The 16,402-nt window shown below is 52.2% G+C and overlaps 3 protein-coding genes across 3 annotated transcripts; all 3 read left to right on the top strand.

The window, feature by feature from the left end:
* Positions 1-4,097: 4,097 nt before the first annotated feature.
* PG986_008094 (peptidase M16 inactive domain-containing protein) lies at positions 4,098-7,339 on the top strand (the record flags this gene model as incomplete). Its single annotated transcript, XM_066844316.1, has 4 exons — positions 4,098-4,367; positions 4,434-5,279; positions 5,335-6,970; positions 7,032-7,339. The coding sequence occupies 4 exons, from the start codon at positions 4,098-4,100 to the stop codon at positions 7,337-7,339; spliced, it is 3,060 nt and encodes a 1,019-aa protein (XP_066700428.1).
* Positions 7,340-8,594: 1,255 nt separating this feature from the next.
* Positions 8,595-14,486, top strand: PG986_008093 (ubiquitin specific peptidase 11; the record flags this gene model as incomplete). The annotated part of the gene is made up of 6 exons (XM_066844315.1): positions 8,595-8,668; positions 8,839-9,830; positions 9,900-12,046; positions 12,108-12,310; positions 12,445-13,610; positions 13,669-14,486. 6 exons carry the CDS (start codon positions 8,595-8,597, stop codon positions 14,484-14,486), a joined length of 5,400 nt encoding a protein of 1,799 aa, XP_066700427.1.
* Positions 14,487-15,515: 1,029 nt separating this feature from the next.
* PG986_008092 (uncharacterized protein) lies at positions 15,516-15,991 on the top strand (the record flags this gene model as incomplete). Its single annotated transcript, XM_066844314.1, has 2 exons — positions 15,516-15,745; positions 15,814-15,991. 2 exons carry the CDS (start codon positions 15,516-15,518, stop codon positions 15,989-15,991), a joined length of 408 nt encoding a protein of 135 aa, XP_066700426.1.
* Positions 15,992-16,402: the final 411 nt, after the last annotated feature.

Raw genomic sequence — 16,402 nt, 5'->3', positions numbered from 1 at the left:
GGCACATTTACTCGGTACTCAATACTTTGCAGACTGGAGGCTCTTCCGTGACGTGAACAAAGAAGTAGATTTCATTTGATAGGGTAGTAATGTAGTTCATCCAAACCATCATCCGAATGCACGGCATACTGCAGCCTTGCTTGGCCAATTTTGTATTACCCGGCCTTCATGATGTTCACCCCTTATACGTCACCTCTTTGGGCCCAGGATAAGCGAGCTGTAGTATTTAAGCCAGATGGAAGCACGAAGTAAGCTGTTTCCCGAGATCTGCTGTTCGCTGAGCCATATAGAGCCCTGAATGGAAGGTTGCCATGCGTGCGGGCTGATTATCACTCTTACTGGAACTGTGATCTGAAGATCTCGGGGATCGTGCCGCCCGTTTATTGCAGAACAACGATGGCAATGGATTTAGTAAACAGCAGTTTTTCGGACTATAGGTTTTGGACCTACATCTTCCTCCAATAGCAGTATACGGAATTCCGTTATCCGACCCGGAGATCCGGTTCGTATGGGGGTTGGTTCCATGGACCTGGATCCAATAGATGCAAATGCCATATTTTCCTTCAAAGCATCGGGCGGTGTCCTACCGAAGCCTTGAGTCTGGCTCTGGCCAGGCGGGTGTCCAGCCTCGTCAAGACTAGGATTCATCGCGGAATATAGCACATGTGCAGGTGTGCATTATACAGCATTGCCTACCGCGGCAACGCGTCCCCCGTCCCACTTGCAGATGTGACCACAGCTGATTACAGCAACACAGATCCCCGCGTAACGACGAAACAGTGATGCGGGTGATTACATTGCTGCTACGGACATGGCATCTACGAACGATACCCCAGACTCAACCTACCTAGGACGCAGCAGGCGGCTCTTAAGCAACAAGTACATACCAGGATAAATATCGCCTGTTTGGGACGGCCAATGATACTCCAGGGATGCACAGGAGAGACGCCCATGTCTGTTGAGGTGCGCACCTGTCCGCTCCCAGCGAGACACTCTCTTCGTATGCGATGTCGGATCGGATGTGGCTTGCCTACCATGCATACTCACTTCAATGTTGGATGCTCTACATACATATAGGTACATATGTATGTGGTATTGATTGACACTTGGGGGCGCAGCGATCCCTGTAAAATGGCCAATTCTAGACAGTACGCATCCGGACTTTGCGTAACACGGCGTCCGTTGACCGGCAGGCGTTCCACCTAGGCCGATTTGCAGTTTGGATGATCTTGAAGCAGCACCCAGGCTGTTTGCTTTGCTTGGGTCCAGTCGAGTGGTAAGTTTGATGTTTGATGCATCTACACAGCTCCAGAATAGCATTGTGGGGCTTTCGGGCTAGTTCCTTGATGGAATACCACCCACCACTTTTCAAGATGCGTGGTATTGTAACGCTACTTGCGGGGAGAGTCTGTTGCGTCTCCTCGGCTCCTCTTTTCCGACTATGCAGCAGTAGGAGAGTAACATCAGCATGTCGACAGTATAAAGGATAAGAAGAGAAAAAAAAAGACTAGGTAGGCTGGCAGGCGCGCATTTATTGATTGGCCCTCCTGCTGATAACGTAGCCGGCCAACAGTCCGGCGGTCAGAGATTGTTGCATTGGAAGCACCGGAAAAGGAAACGAACACTTCGAGCTACATGCACTCCAGGGAATCAGGTAACCTGTGATATCTCCTCCGCCCTCTCCGCCCGCTAGCAACATGAGTCGCCCGGGGTGGGTTCCTCCATATCGAGATAGCTACTGTACATAGGCCCTCATTGACTCGCGCCACACCTGGCTTGACTCTCCAGTCTGATTGGAACCTGGATGGTACTTCTCTGAGACATTGGAAACCGGTAAGGCAGACGGACCCTGGGGATGGAGAGATCTGAGAGCAACAAGCCGGCGGAGAAGTCGGGCACCGGGGTCGATGCTCAGCCACGCTTATACATGGCCAGCCGCTATGGGATTTTGAGATGCACATTGTGTGTTTTCATGGTTCCGTCATGGTTCCGGTGACTACTAACCGACCTCATCCTTCTGTACTCCAGACATCCTTCCACCATGACAGCTCATTATCCTGAACGACTAGCGAGTTACTGCTGTACAAATTACAATATTGGAATCGCCTTGAAGATAGCGAGTACCGTTATTACCATCATCACTGACACTTACATCTGATATTTCGAGTGAGAATTCAGCCTAGCCCAATCCCAATATCAGCCCCATCCATTGATCGCATCCATCGTCAAGATTGGAGACATAAATCGCATCATAGCTACCTAATCCCTTTCAAACGAACAGAGACACTACTGTTTGAGAAGCAGTGTATCCGGATTGTCCGACAGCCGAAAGGAAATGTATAAAACTTATGCGGGTATATCGTAACTATCGTGGTAACCCACATTGACGCACCTTTGCCAAGCCGCTACAATACTCTCTACCTGCACGTATATTGATCGTTGCCCTACCTTACCGCAGCCCTAAACTACTCTTTCTATCCCCAGCCCGCATATCACATTGCTATATGCCTATAGTATTGATTTTGGGTACCTAAGGCACCGAGGGCTTTAGCATTCGATAATAGGTACCTAAGATGTAGGCGTACATCAGGACTCAAGTGCCTATAGTGCGGTGTGTGCCCGCATTATCAGTGCTAGCATCCATACTCTCCGCATACCTACCTTGATGAAACACCTGGTATTCGCTTCATAGGCAGCTTGAAGTTCAGAGCTCAGGACTAGTTACTAGTCACATACATGAAATGTGACATTTACAACCGTTAGGTAACGCTGGCGAAAAGGCGCCTGTCGTAGGATGATCATCGTTTGCAGATGTTGCTTTGATTGGTCCAAGTGGCGGGCGGGTGGGAAAAAAGAATTCTCAGTTGATGTTCACTTCACATTTATAGCGGACCGCAACGCTCCAGGAATCGTCCCTTGAAACTCTTACTCGCAAAGCCCACGTGAACTGCCGGCCTTGCCCCCAAAATACAGACCAGACGAGCCGCACAAAAAGTCGGGCGGGAGGAGCAAGGCTTGCTGTAGCGGAAGCCGACCGACCTCGAGAGCACTGACTGACTCGGTACCTGAACCCAAACCCCGTCTCCCTAAAGTCCCCGTCGGTGGCATCGCAAGGCTACTGCATATGCAACTATTGCGTCCCTAGCTGGGCAGTCTTTTCAAGTCGTACAGAACGCTCTGAGGACACGTACCCGGCATCACCGAATTGAATTAACACGGGTCCAAATTGCCTTGGAAGGCGATTCTGCTTTAATTCGATATTACCTAAGGCTCTCAAGGCTCTCAAGGCTCTCCGTCTCTGTCTGAACTACCAGCACCACCCTCCCCACACGGCCCGATCATTTTCAGTTGAAACACATTTATTAGCTGCCTCACATCAAACCCGTGTGTGGTGTTCGGAGTTATCCAGCCTGAGGTCACTACCTAGTCTTGACTGCATACTTGCATACCTATTTTCCCGTCCCAGGACGGCCTCGAAGACGCACAGGGACAGAACGCCAGCTGCGTTGTGCATCCCACACTTGCCACGGCCAAAACTAGCAACGTGCTACCAGGTGTTCGGTACCCCATTGCACCAGCAAAGTAACAGTACCCAAAGTGACGATCACGGATTGACGGTGCCTCCCTCAACGGCCTTGTGGCGATACGCAACACAGCCTCAGCTCCACCCACAGTAGTGACCACGAACTACTCCTGTCCTCCTCCTACTTCCCACTAGTCTACTAGTATTGCTTTTGTCAAGACTCATCCCTCTCTCTCTCTCTCTCCATCTCTCTGTTTCTCATCAGTTCCGGCCGACTCTGCACTAGGCAACTCCACCTACGACGGACTAGCACAGACCCGAACCTACATACTCGAGGTGTGTGGGCAGGCCGCTTCCATTCATCGAATCACCTTGGTTTTGGCTCATCTTTCGGATTGCATGATCAGAGAGCCTATACCTACGATTCTCTTATTTTGATAGACCCGTTCAGCCGTTGCGCGATACTTGGTGTTGAGTGACCCTTTCCAAGCCAGGCGCTCGCAATCTGTCCATCTTCCCTCCCCACAAACCCGCCACGGCATTGAGGTGCGACCATCATTCTTGATTCGACGTCATGGCGCCCTCTATACCTTCCCAGGATGCGGCTGTGCAGGATGTTCCGATCCGGGACAGGAACCAACAACCTGTGGACCGGGTAACAGATCAGCTGGAGACGCCGTCGCTCGATGATCGCAGTTATCGTGTGGTTCGCCTGGCTAATCAGCTGGAATGCCTCTTGGTTCATGACCCGGAGACTGACAAGGCAAGCGCAGCTTTGGACGTTAATGTGGGCAACTTCAGCGATGAGGAGGACATGCCAGGCATGGCTCACGCCGTGGAACACGTAAGTCTCGTTTTTATTTTCTTGCCAAGATGTTGTCATCAACGATTGCTAACTGGCGTTACTTAGCTCCTGTTCATGGGGACGAAGAAGTACCCCGTGGAAAATGCATACAACCAGTATCTCTCGGCACATTCAGGCCACTCCAACGCCTATACTGGTGCAACTTCCACAAACTACTTTTTCGAGGTAGGCGCAAAGCCTAGCGAGGGTGAGGAAGCATCCGAGTCTCCTTTGTACGGTGCTCTGGACCGGTTTGCCCAGTTCTTCATTGAGCCGCTGTTCCTCTCATCCACTTTGGACCGTGAGCTGCAGGCCGTTGATTCGGAGAACAAGAAGAACCTGCAGAGTGACCAATGGCGGTTGCATCAACTCGAGAAAAGCCTGTCCAACCCCAAGCACCCGTACTGCCACTTCTCCACCGGGAACTTCGAGGTCCTCAAGACAGAACCCGAGGCACGCGGTATCGACGTGCGCGCCAAGTTTATGGAGTTCCATGGAAAGCATTACTCGGCAAACAGGATGAAGCTGTGCGTGCTTGGCCGTGAACCTCTTGACATTCTGGAACGCTGGTCAGCCGAACTTTTCTCCGATGTGCCCAACAAGAATCTGCCTCAAAACCGGTGGGAGGACGAGGTGCCATTCGCGAAGGACCAGCTGAAGTGGCAATGTTTTGCGAAGCCTGTCATGGATTCGCGCGAGCTTAACCTCTTCTTCCCATTCATGGACGAGGAGAAACTTTACGAATCACAGCCAAGTCGGTACATCAGCCACCTGATTGGACACGAGGGACCTGGCAGCGTTTTCTCCTACATCAAATCGAAAGGTTGGGCCAACTCGTTAAGCGCTGGTGTGTATGCCATCTGCCCCGGTACTCCAGGTGTGTTTGACTGCCAGGTCCGACTCACCAAAGATGTAAGTGCACACCCTGACGGTATTGTTCTGTGTCTAGGCTAATCTCTAACTACAGGGTTTGATGAATTACAAAGAAATCGTCAAGGTTTTCTTCCAGTATGTTGCTTTGCTCCGAGAAACGCCACCGCAAGAATGGATTTTCGAGGAGCAGAAGGGCATGGCCGACGTGGACTTCAAGTTCAAGCAGAAGACCCCAGCCAGCCGTTTCACCAGCAAGATTGCCGCCGTCATGCAGAAGCCTTTGCCGAGAGAGTGGTTGCTTAGTGGGCAGAGCCGACTCCGGAAGTTTGACGCGGACCTCATTGCAAAGGGGCTGGATTGTCTTCGGCCGGACAATTTCAGAATGACTCTCGTCTCCAGGGACTACCCTGGCGATTGGGACCAGAAGGAGAAGTGGTACGGAACCGAGTACAAGGCCGAGAAGATCCCCGAGGAGTTCCTCGCGGAGATTGCAAAGGCCGCCGATGCTGATGCCAAAACGCGTCTACCTCAACTCCACCTGCCGCACAAGAACCAGTTTATTCCGACCAAGCTGGAAGTTGAGAAGAAGGAAGTCAAAGAACCGACTTTGACACCGCGCTTGCTACGGAACGACAATATGGCCAGAACATGGTTCAAGAAAGACGACACTTTCTGGGTACCGAAGGCAAACCTCGTAGTTAGCTGCAAGAACCCCATCATCTTTGCCACCGCAGAGAACTCGGTCAAGGCCAAGCTGTACACCGACCTCGTACGGGATGCTCTGGAGGAGTACTCCTATGACGCAGACCTAGCAGGTTTGCAGTACAACGTCACTCTGGACTCCCGGGGCCTGTTTGTCGAGGTGTCAGGTTACAACGACAAGCTCCCAGTGTTGCTAGAGCAGGTTCTAATTACTATGCGCGACCTGGAGATCCGTGATGAGCGCTTCGATATCGTGAAGGAACGTCTGTCGCGCGGGTATAAGAACTGGGAGCTTCAGCAGCCATTCACGCAGATCGGGGATTACGTTTCATGGCTCACCTCGGAGCACGACTACGTCGTTGACCAACTCGAGGCGGAACTGCCCGGCATCACCGTTGAAGCTACCAGGGCTTTCCACAAACAACTCATCTCCCAGATGCACATCGAAGCCTATGTGCACGGCAACTTGTATAAGGAGGATGCCCTGAAGCTGACCACGATGATCGAAAACACGCTGAAGCCCCGTGTGCTACCCAAGGACCAGCTACCGATTCTGCGATCTCTCCTGTTTCCCGCCGGTGCCAACTATCTTTACAACAAGACGCTTAAGGATCCCGCGAACGTCAACCACTGCATCGAATACTACCTCCACATCGGCAATAAGGGTGACCGCATGGTGCGAGCGAAGACGCAGCTGCTTGACCAAATTATCCACGAACCTGCTTTCGACCAACTGCGCACCAAGGAGCAGTTAGGCTACGTTGTTTTCAGTGGTTTGCGAGGTTGCTCGACAACCTATGGTTTCCGGTTCATCATCCAGAGTGAGAGAACTTCTGAATACTTGGAGACAAGAATCGATTCTTTCCTGAACGCGCAAGCTACTGCGTTGAGCAACATGAGCGATACCGAATTCGAGGGCCACAAGAGAGCCGTGGTAGTCAAGCGTCTCGAGAAAGTAAAGAACCTCGACCAGGAGACCGGACGACACTGGGCGCAAATCGCCAACGAATACTATGATTTTGAAGCAGGTACGTCTCTCATTCCCTGGAGGCCAGAAATATGGGCTTAATGACTGATACCCCTAATTAGCGCAAGAAGATGCGGCTCATGTGAAACGACTCACAAAGTCCGACATGATCGATTTCTATTCAGCCCATATTCTACCGTCCGCGCCCACTAGGGCCAAGTTGGTGGTATATCTGGTGGCCCAAGGGACAAGCACCAAGACTCAGGAGGCCGCCACTCCCGAGAAGGAACCAGAGATCATACCCAACAATGGGACCGTTCCCTATCTGATTGAAGATGTCAGAGAGTACAAGTCTCAACTTGTTGCCAGCTCTGGGGCTCGTCCGATACGGGACCTTTGCGAGTTTGAGGATATTGACCCTAAGCTGTAACCCTGTAACAAGGGAACGTGTGTGGTTGGTCACCTATGGCTGTTCGTAGCGGCCTCACATGGTATGCAAAGAACATGTTGCAAAGGCAATTATTGCAACTGGCATGGCTAGAGTCGTCAACCTTGTGTTTTTTGGGCGTCATAGATGGGACATTTGCATGCTGATTAGGAGGGGGGTTCAAGCCAGCACCTGCCGGAAGCCCATGCAGAAGAGATGCGGACGATGACGCGGGCACAAGAAAGACTTAGAGCGAAGTCTACCAGGGAGCACAAGACCTACGACGAGTGAAATAGACCGTAGCGTGCGAGTGCGATGACGCCACCATCCACCGCCCGGGAGTACAGACGACGGCATAGCAGACCTATAAACAAGATATAAGAACATGCCCTCATTGTTGCCAGCACTTCTCTTTCTATTATTTTTTAATTTTGTCTTTGACGGTAAATAGCCTAGGCTTCGTATGGGTTGTGCTCCAGAATACGCCATGGATCCCGTATCATCGCATCCATGCCCATGTACAGGTACTAACGAATAGACACTTTGAGTGAAGAAGGTTCCCTTAGAGCGAAGTCCTAAGGAAGAAGGAAGGTTCTCTCTTGAAACGAATGCCACTGGGGCGCCCAAGCTACGGTAACTGCAATCCAGTACCCCGTGATCTGTGCAGTATCGTCACACAGTTCTTCCGGAGCAATACCTCAGATGCAGATGCATAGTATAGCTGAGTTATAACCGACCCAATTTTCTTATTATAAAAAAATATTTGATTGGTAGGTTTATGCTAGCTCAGATCAGATCTTGCTATTTGGGGAGGCTCCTAAAATGCAGCAATTTTTATATTGCTTGAGGTGCTACATGTGTCACTTGTAGTTCCGCCAATTCACCGGTTAGTCTGCCTACAGGCATGCACAAACTAGCAATGACTGGTGCTGGACAACAACATTAGAAAGTGAAAGGGCTCACCTACTGTGCAAGTGCTGCCTGGCTGAGTCAGTCAGACAGTGGATGACTGCTGTGGGAATCAGTTACGTTGCTTCCTCTTGAATGCATCCTAGAGTAGGTAGGTAAGTAAGCAAGTAATGGACTTAACGAGTAATTGATGGTCCCCCAGCTATTAATAATTGTGTATGTATGTAGCTGGTGGTTGCACATTTACTGGCCTCAAAAATTAGGGCAGGCAGTCATCCAGACGGTCTATCTGGTAACTCCGTAACTCCAGCCTTTTAGGTATTGGGCTTGCCCTGTCCTTGCCGTGGTTATGGAGGGGGAGAGGCCAGAGGCAGCTAGAGAAAAGCGCCTGTGCTTGCTTCACCTTCCAAACTCCAGGGTCAGGTGGGTAGGACAGCGGCCATTGATTGACTGATTGACTGATTGACTGACCGAGTGAAGTCGGTCTCTAGCGGACGGTGGGCCTATTGATACTAAGTGCTACTTCATCCATGCAAGTGCCTACGCACCTACGCACCTACGCACCAACGCACCCACGCTCTTACTTGCTCCAGCCGTGTGTCTGATATTTGCATCCCGCCTTACCACCACGCTGCCCACCTGGACTTCTGTTATTCAACCTTCACTCTCGCTGTGCTCACCACCGCCCATTACCACTCTCCTTTTGTCGGCCTTTCCCACGAAGCCCTCGCCTTCCCCCGGATCCAGAGGGCCGTTCAATGCACGCCTGGCACCAGCAGCAGCAGCATCTTAACAAGCAGTGAATCGCTTCAACCGCCGCACCCACATACTTTGTTCCCCACCATTTACACGCCCACACACACACCGAAGTTTCTAGAGCTGCGTTCGCAGCTCGCCGCCAAAACGTCGTCTTCAAAGAAAAGGAAGATTTCCACGCGGCAATCGGCCAAAGGCGACATTTTGCAAGTACGACATAGCTCACCAGACATTCCCATCCAGTCGTGCGAAATCGAGATCGACCCCGACCCGAGCCTGTCCTTCACCTCGACGACACCAATACCTCCCACAGGCAGCCGCTCGCCCGCCTACATCCGCAACGACTCGGTGCCGCCCGCCTCGAGTCTTCCTGCCCATCTGCAAACCACTTACTCGGACTACGCTTCGTCGGCCGCCAGCTCGCCCTCTGGTGCATACGCCGACCTGAGCATCAACAGCGACCGCGGAGGGGACAGTCCTCTAGGTGCCGAACCAACCTCGGCAGGCACGACAGGGCGTCTGGATCCTCGTGGGTCGTCGCCCTTTGCAGTCAAACCCAGCCACCATCGGGCTATCATGGGCGGTGCTGCTGACTATCCTGCCGATCGAGCTTCTTCACCATTAAAGCGCAGGGCTTCCAGCATGGATCCGGAAGCAGACGCGGCACAGACGGGAGGGGACCAAGACGTTGAGATGGCTCACGCAGACACACACAACGGACCTGAGGAGTCGTCGCAATCTCGGGCACCCGCCCAGCAAGACAAAAACACAGCGGCCGAGGCCAATGGGTCACAGGAGCAAGGCGTTCCATCCATCACAATGACCGAAGGTATGTTGGAGCGAGCGAGCGAGCGTGAGCAGGTTCTCCATGTCTGGATCTAACATTGTTTTTGTGCAGCCCCTCAGCCGCCTCAATCTATAGAAGGTCATATAAAATCCATCCGCGCCTTTTGTGAAGAGATGGCTACGAGACCTCTAGAAAATGGTGAGCAAGGATACATCGTGTCCAAAAAATGGGTTACGTCAGTTATTGGCGATGAACGACATGCCAAACATGGAGAGGTTGCCGCCATGGATGCAAGCAACGTCAGTCCAGTAGACAACTCGGATATCATATGGGAAACCATTGAAGATCCGACAGTGGGCAAGGCGGCCGATGTTATGAAGAGGGTTTTTGTCCGATTAAAGCCTGGACTTAGCATTACCGAGCACTTCGAGATATTCCCCTCTGCTGCATGGGAACTCGTGATGCAATGGCCTGGACTTGCTTCTGGGCAGATTCCCATCGTCAGAACTGCTCGAAACACTTCGGACAACGAGTTCCAGCCCAATATCCAGTTTGAGGTCCATCCGCCAGTCTTCACTGTCCACCGCTTGTGGTCTGAGTGCAGCCCAAAACCCGTCAATCGAGTTCTGAAGGCCGAGCCCATGCCTCTGCCGGTGAAGCTAGCACGCAGTAGCACATGCACCTGGAAGGCTTTCTTGGCGCAGGCGAAGAACGTCACGGACATCCCACTTAAAGATCGTGTCCAGGTATGGAGCGTACCTCGAAAATTGGCAGCGGGTGCGCCAGATGCTACTGCAGCCCCTACACCCCCTGCATCGCCCAGTGACATCGCCGATCCTCAAAACCCACAGGACTCATGGGCTACTCTTCTGGTATCAGTTGACAAGTTTCTCGAGTTGGAAGACAAGAGCGACCGTCTCAAGATTGATTTCCGCGATGTCACTATCGATCAAAACTACAATGGGCATATGGATCTTGCGAAGCTAGGCTTAAACAGTGACCAGACTATTGTTATCGACGAGCACATCGAGGGGCAACTGTACACGAACAATTACTCTCCCAAATTAGCGTCGGCTCCTACGAAGCCCTCGGTTGCGCGCAGCAGTTCGACCAGTCTTGCTGTAAACCGCAACGCCAGGAGCGGACGCACAAGCCCGGCCCCGACCGCAGGGCCAGTGACACGGGGACGGGCACAGAAGTCTGGTAGGACTATTGGGTGTACCGGTCTGTCCAATCTTGGCAACACATGCTACATGAACTCTGCTCTGCAGTGTGTACGAAGCGTCGAGGAATTAACAAAGTATTTCCTGTCTCGCGAGTGGGAAAAGGAGATTAACCGTGACAACGTCTTGGCACACAATGGCGATGTGGCAGCTGCCTATGCACATCTGCTACACGATATATACAAAGAACCACCACCAAACTCCGTTACGCCCAGGCAGTTCAAGAACACGCTTGGCCGGTATGCCCCGGCCTTCTCCGGCTATGGTCAACAGGATTCCCAAGAATTCCTTGGATTCCTGCTGGATGGTCTGCAAGAAGATCTCAGCCGGATCAAGAAAAAGCCATACATTGAGAAGCCTGACTCGACGGACGAAATGGTCAATGATCCTGCTGCCATCAGGGAAATGGCGGAGAAGGTGTGGGACATCACAAAGAAGCGCGACGACTCTGTCATTGCTGATCTGTTCACCGGTCTGTACAAATCGACATTGGTCTGCCCTGAATGTCAAAAAGTCAGCATCACCTTTGACCCGTTCAACAACTTGACTCTCCCCCTGCCCCTTGAGAATAAGTGGTCGCACGTTATCAAATACTTTCCTCTGAACGACAGGCCAATCAACATCCGTGTCGAGCTCGATAAGGCGTCCTCGATCCAGATGTTGAAGCAGTTTGTTTCAGACCGAACGGGCGTCACACCGGAACGTCTTCACGGCGCGGAGGAATGGAAGGGGAAGTTCTACAAGCAGTATGCCAATGGTTCAGGTGTTCATGAAGAGATCACCCACAATGACAATGCTTGGATTTTTGAACTGGAAGCAACGCCAACTAATTGGAACTCCGCAGACAGCCAGTTGCTGGAGGGCAAGGGCAGACGCTCTATGGTTGAAGAGGCTGAATCGCCTGGCACAAAGGTGCTTGAAAACATGCTGGTGCCTGTCATACATCGGCGGCCGTATAACTCGCGGTCATCATACGGATACCACAAATGGTCATTTGCTTGCGTTCCCCATTTTATCACCGTCACGCCAGAAGAGGTCAGCTGCATGAACACACTCACGCTCACGCTACGTACGTATACTAACTTACTTGTTCTAGGCCCGCAATGAGGATATCATTCGCCGTAAAATCCTTCAGAAAGTGGCAACATTCTCGGATCACAAAATCTTTACTGAGACGCAAGAAGAAGTCGATACTTCTGACAACACAGAACCTGAAATGGTGACTATGAACGGGGTCGAAGCTGATCCTAGTATTGAGACCACCAAGTCGCAGGCCTCTAAAGTCAAGGTCACAGCACAGTCTGTCGAAGGCGAAGATGATATGGTCGATGTCACTATGCAGGACGCTGGTGCTGCCACCCCCTGAGTATACCCTCCCCGCCACCAACACTCAAGTCACATACAGGATACAAGAACTGACAAATTCTCTGTAGGGCGCCCTGTGGCTACCGGTTCAACACCACCCCACCAACATGGGTGGACGTCGAGAAGTACTTGCAGCCTGAGCTGCAGAACATGTTCGACCTTAGCTATTGGACAGAGGGTGGCCAATTGCTTGCCAATGGCATGAACGCGGTCTCGGAAGACAAGGACTACCCCAAGCTGTCGTCAAGAATGGTTGACCCAGCCCTGGAAGATGCACCTGACAATGCCACAAATGGCACGGCGTCGAACGAAGATAGCAGTTCCGATGAGCTATCGCGCCCAAACCTTTCCAACCATCAGACACGCATGGCCGAGGAGAGCGAGGAAGACGACCAGTCTCCTGTTGTTAAGGTACGCCCAGGACCAACACCTAATTCGGGACATTACGGCATCTTTGGAGGCCTGCGCAAGAAACGCAGATTACTAACATACAACCAGGTCGCTCACCGACCTAAACCCGTGGTTAAAGGCCCAGGAGGACGTAAGAATAAGAAGCAGCCCCGTCATAAGTATGGCAAAGGCGGCAAAGGAAAGTTTGGCAAGATGTCGAAAGAGGCGCAGTGGAAGCAGCAGCAACAAGAAGTTGAGGTAGCGCCTCAGACGCCCCCAGAGATGCCTGACTCTGAAGCCGAAGCCGGCACGCTTATTCGCCTTAGGGAGGGAATCGTTGTCGACTGGAGTGAGGATGCTTACAATGCTCTCTTCAATGAGGCACACGCTACTTGGGATCAATGCACCGAGATGCCAGACCCTGCGTTAGAGCGGGCTCGGACGGCTAGGGAACGCCGACGCAAGCATGGAATCACACTGGACAACTGCTTGGACGAGTTTGAGCGTCAAGAGGTCCTATCAGAGAATGACATGTGGTATTGTCCCCGGTGCAAGAAACATCAGCGCGCCACCAAGAAATTCGACCTCTGGAAGACACCTGACATTCTAGTGGTTCACTTGAAACGCTTTAGCTCCAGCGGATATAGGAGAGACAAGCTGGATGTCTTTGTTGACTTCCCACTCGAGGGCCTTGACCTTACCCGTCGCGTCCAGAACCTGGAAGATGGCAAAGACGAGATCTACGACCTGATCGGAGTAGACGATCACTGGGGAGGACTTGGAGGAGGCCACTACACCGCACGAGCCCGAAACTTCGTGGACGGACAGTGGTACTCTTACAATGGTATGTATTCCAACTGCCTCAGGTTGTTGCTATGTTTACTAATGCATCCGGTGAACAGATTCCTCTGTGAGCAAGACCTCCCCTGATAAGATTGTTGAGTCGTCTGCCTATCTCCTGTTCTATCGCCGCCGTTCCGAGGAACCTCTCGGGGGACCACGGTTCAAGGAGATTATCGAAAACCTGGATCACCCCGCTGCGGGAGAGGATATGGATGAATCGGGGGAAGGGCAGCGTCTCGGCGAGGGCTCCTCCCCAACTGGGTCGCCGAGCGCCTTCCAGGAGCAAGAAGCCGCAGCTATTCCCCAGCGCCGTCTAGGAACTGGTGGTAAAGGCGGCCTAGCCAACGGCACACAAAGTGACGATGACCTTCCTTCCTTATCAAAGATCAACTTCGATAGCCAGGGAGTCCAGCCAAGCATCGAGGATGAAGGTATTGATGTAACAGACAAGCCCACACATACGTCACTGGCTTCGGACTGGAACTTCGACTCGTTACTCACTGCCGAAAACATGAAACCAGGCCACGACAGTGGCGTGCCAGGTAGTCCGGCCGAATCAATCGCAACCAATGAGGCTCAACACGAGTCTTCCGGCGATGAACAGCTCCACAGTTCTCGCAACACCTTCAGCCCCGAGACCGACATGGATATCCCAGGTGCCAGTCACTATGAGCTCGGGCCGTCTACGGAAGGCGAGCCACCAGCTTACACCGAGCTGCCGCCACCGGATTCCCGCGCAGAGCTTAACCGGGAGGACATGGACCGCATCTGGGACGATAAGCAGAATGTGCTCAATGTCCCGGCGCCAGGCGATCAACACTCGGAAGAGGCTGCGGAGATTCACCTCGACGAGGAGGACAGGAACAAGATGGACTAGGTATCCAATTCTGCCACTGCCACTTCCAGAACTGTGACCCCTAGTGGTCGGTCGGGGAATTAGCCCGCCCCTGTCCGCTATCTGTGGGCGAAATTCACCATAGCCTGGGAGTGTACCGAGGTCATCTTGCGGCTGTGCCTCGGATTACCGAGTACTTTGAGCGCCCCATGGGAAATCAAGACGGGCAAAGGATTCCACCGTTCAGTGATAACCCATAGAAGATGATTAGCGGGCCCGATAGAAGAAAAGGGGTGATGAGTAATGAAGAGAAAAACGGGCAGGCAAGCAGAGGCTGGCAGCATTACGTTTGATGTTTACGAAAGCATGTTTAGAGCTAGATGAGCGATGAACGGGTCCTTGCATGGTATCACGGACGAGAAGAAGATATGAACTAGACAGCTGGTTATACCATGAGGTTACGGTTTACATGTCCAAAGTAGCGACCACTAAAGGAACAAACACTGGCCAAAGATGCCTACTGCTCCAGACGGTGTGTATATAAGGGGCTGTTGTCTGTCGGGTTTATTACCATACAGTGTTATAGGGGAAGGCTTTTGCCATACCAGGCAAGGGTTCCCAAGGTGTTCTTCTGAGATATTGTTCAGCAATCAACTGTATCCTCAGCGATCTGCACTTGTGTCATGTGCCATGCTACTACTTGTGAAGTTGCAGTACTTGCGAAGTCGGAAAGGACCATTGCAGGCTCACGGAATCAGGTTGTGTGAGAGTGAAACTCTCGCTTGCCCCTTCCTGCAGCGAAGCTCGGCTACAGGAGCGTTGCATGCAGAGCACACACGACTCTACCAATGAGAGAAGGATGGGTGGCCATACCTGATAAATCGACGGGATCTAAGTGGGCAGCAGATGTGCCGACAATGAGGTAGCAATGGGCTGTCAGACGTGGGTTTCAGCCTTGGGACTATTAAGCAGCACCGGGAACGGCTAACTTTTGAGACCTGAATATACTCGTGCCGTTGTCTTCTCGTTGAAGGTTTCTTTGGTAGTCCATTTACGCCGCTCCGCATCAAGATGGCAGCGAATGCAACCGTGGATGAGAACAATTTCGCCAACAACGCCTTTACTAACCTGGCCCCCCTCCTCACCCTATTCGGCGATGAAGTCGCCAAGCAGTTCTTCGCCACTTCCACGGGTATTTCTGATGCCGTGATTCGCGGCATTGCCCCAATCGGGATCATGACGATCATCGTGTCCGCTATTCGCGTTGGAAGGTCACGCTTGATGAAGTCAATCGTTGGGCGGTGGGTATTCTATTATCTCCCCCTCCACACCTGGAATATAACCCCGACCAGAGCCCTAATGGTCATAGGGCTCGCGACTCGCCCGATGATGAGGAAAAAGAGATTCTCTCCTCCACTTCGGCCAACGTTCGTGAGATATGGACTGGGAATCGAGTTGTCAGACAGACTGGGGCGTCGAAATCCACGGCATTCGTGTTTGACCCAGATTGGTACATCTCTCCCTACGGTCACCCACCTGGGATATAAAACCACTCAACGAAATTTTCCAAGAATGACGCAGGCCGATACCCAACTTCATAATGTCCAAGTCAATATTACGCGGCCGTCCTGACCGTGAATTACCGAATATCACTCTCAATGTGCGAGGTGCTATCCCGAACACGTCGGTCCCCTTCAGGTCGTGCTCAAGGCATTATAGTCGTGCTCGGGGCTGCCCTTGCTCTAGGCGGCTTTGTGTGCCAGAATTTCGGAACCAGAGAATTGCACTTTTCTGCCGGTATTGCACGGCTGGGTTTGACGCTTGTCATGACCATCCTGAGAGAGCCTGGCTCCGGTCGAACATTGGAGATCCGCCCAACGAGACCCGAGAGCTTCAGCGTAGCTATGAGGCTTGCAGTCTCGCAACCATGCTCACGGAATACGAATGTCACATGTCCG

Source organism: Apiospora aurea, assembly GCF_038362705.1.
Source record: "Apiospora aurea strain CBS 24483 chromosome Unknown utg000005l_segment0_segment0, whole genome shotgun sequence".
Taxonomy (NCBI): domain Eukaryota; kingdom Fungi; phylum Ascomycota; class Sordariomycetes; order Amphisphaeriales; family Apiosporaceae; genus Apiospora; species Apiospora aurea.
The sequence above is the reverse complement of the archived record's forward strand: the minus strand, read 5'-3'. Positions and strand labels throughout refer to the sequence as shown.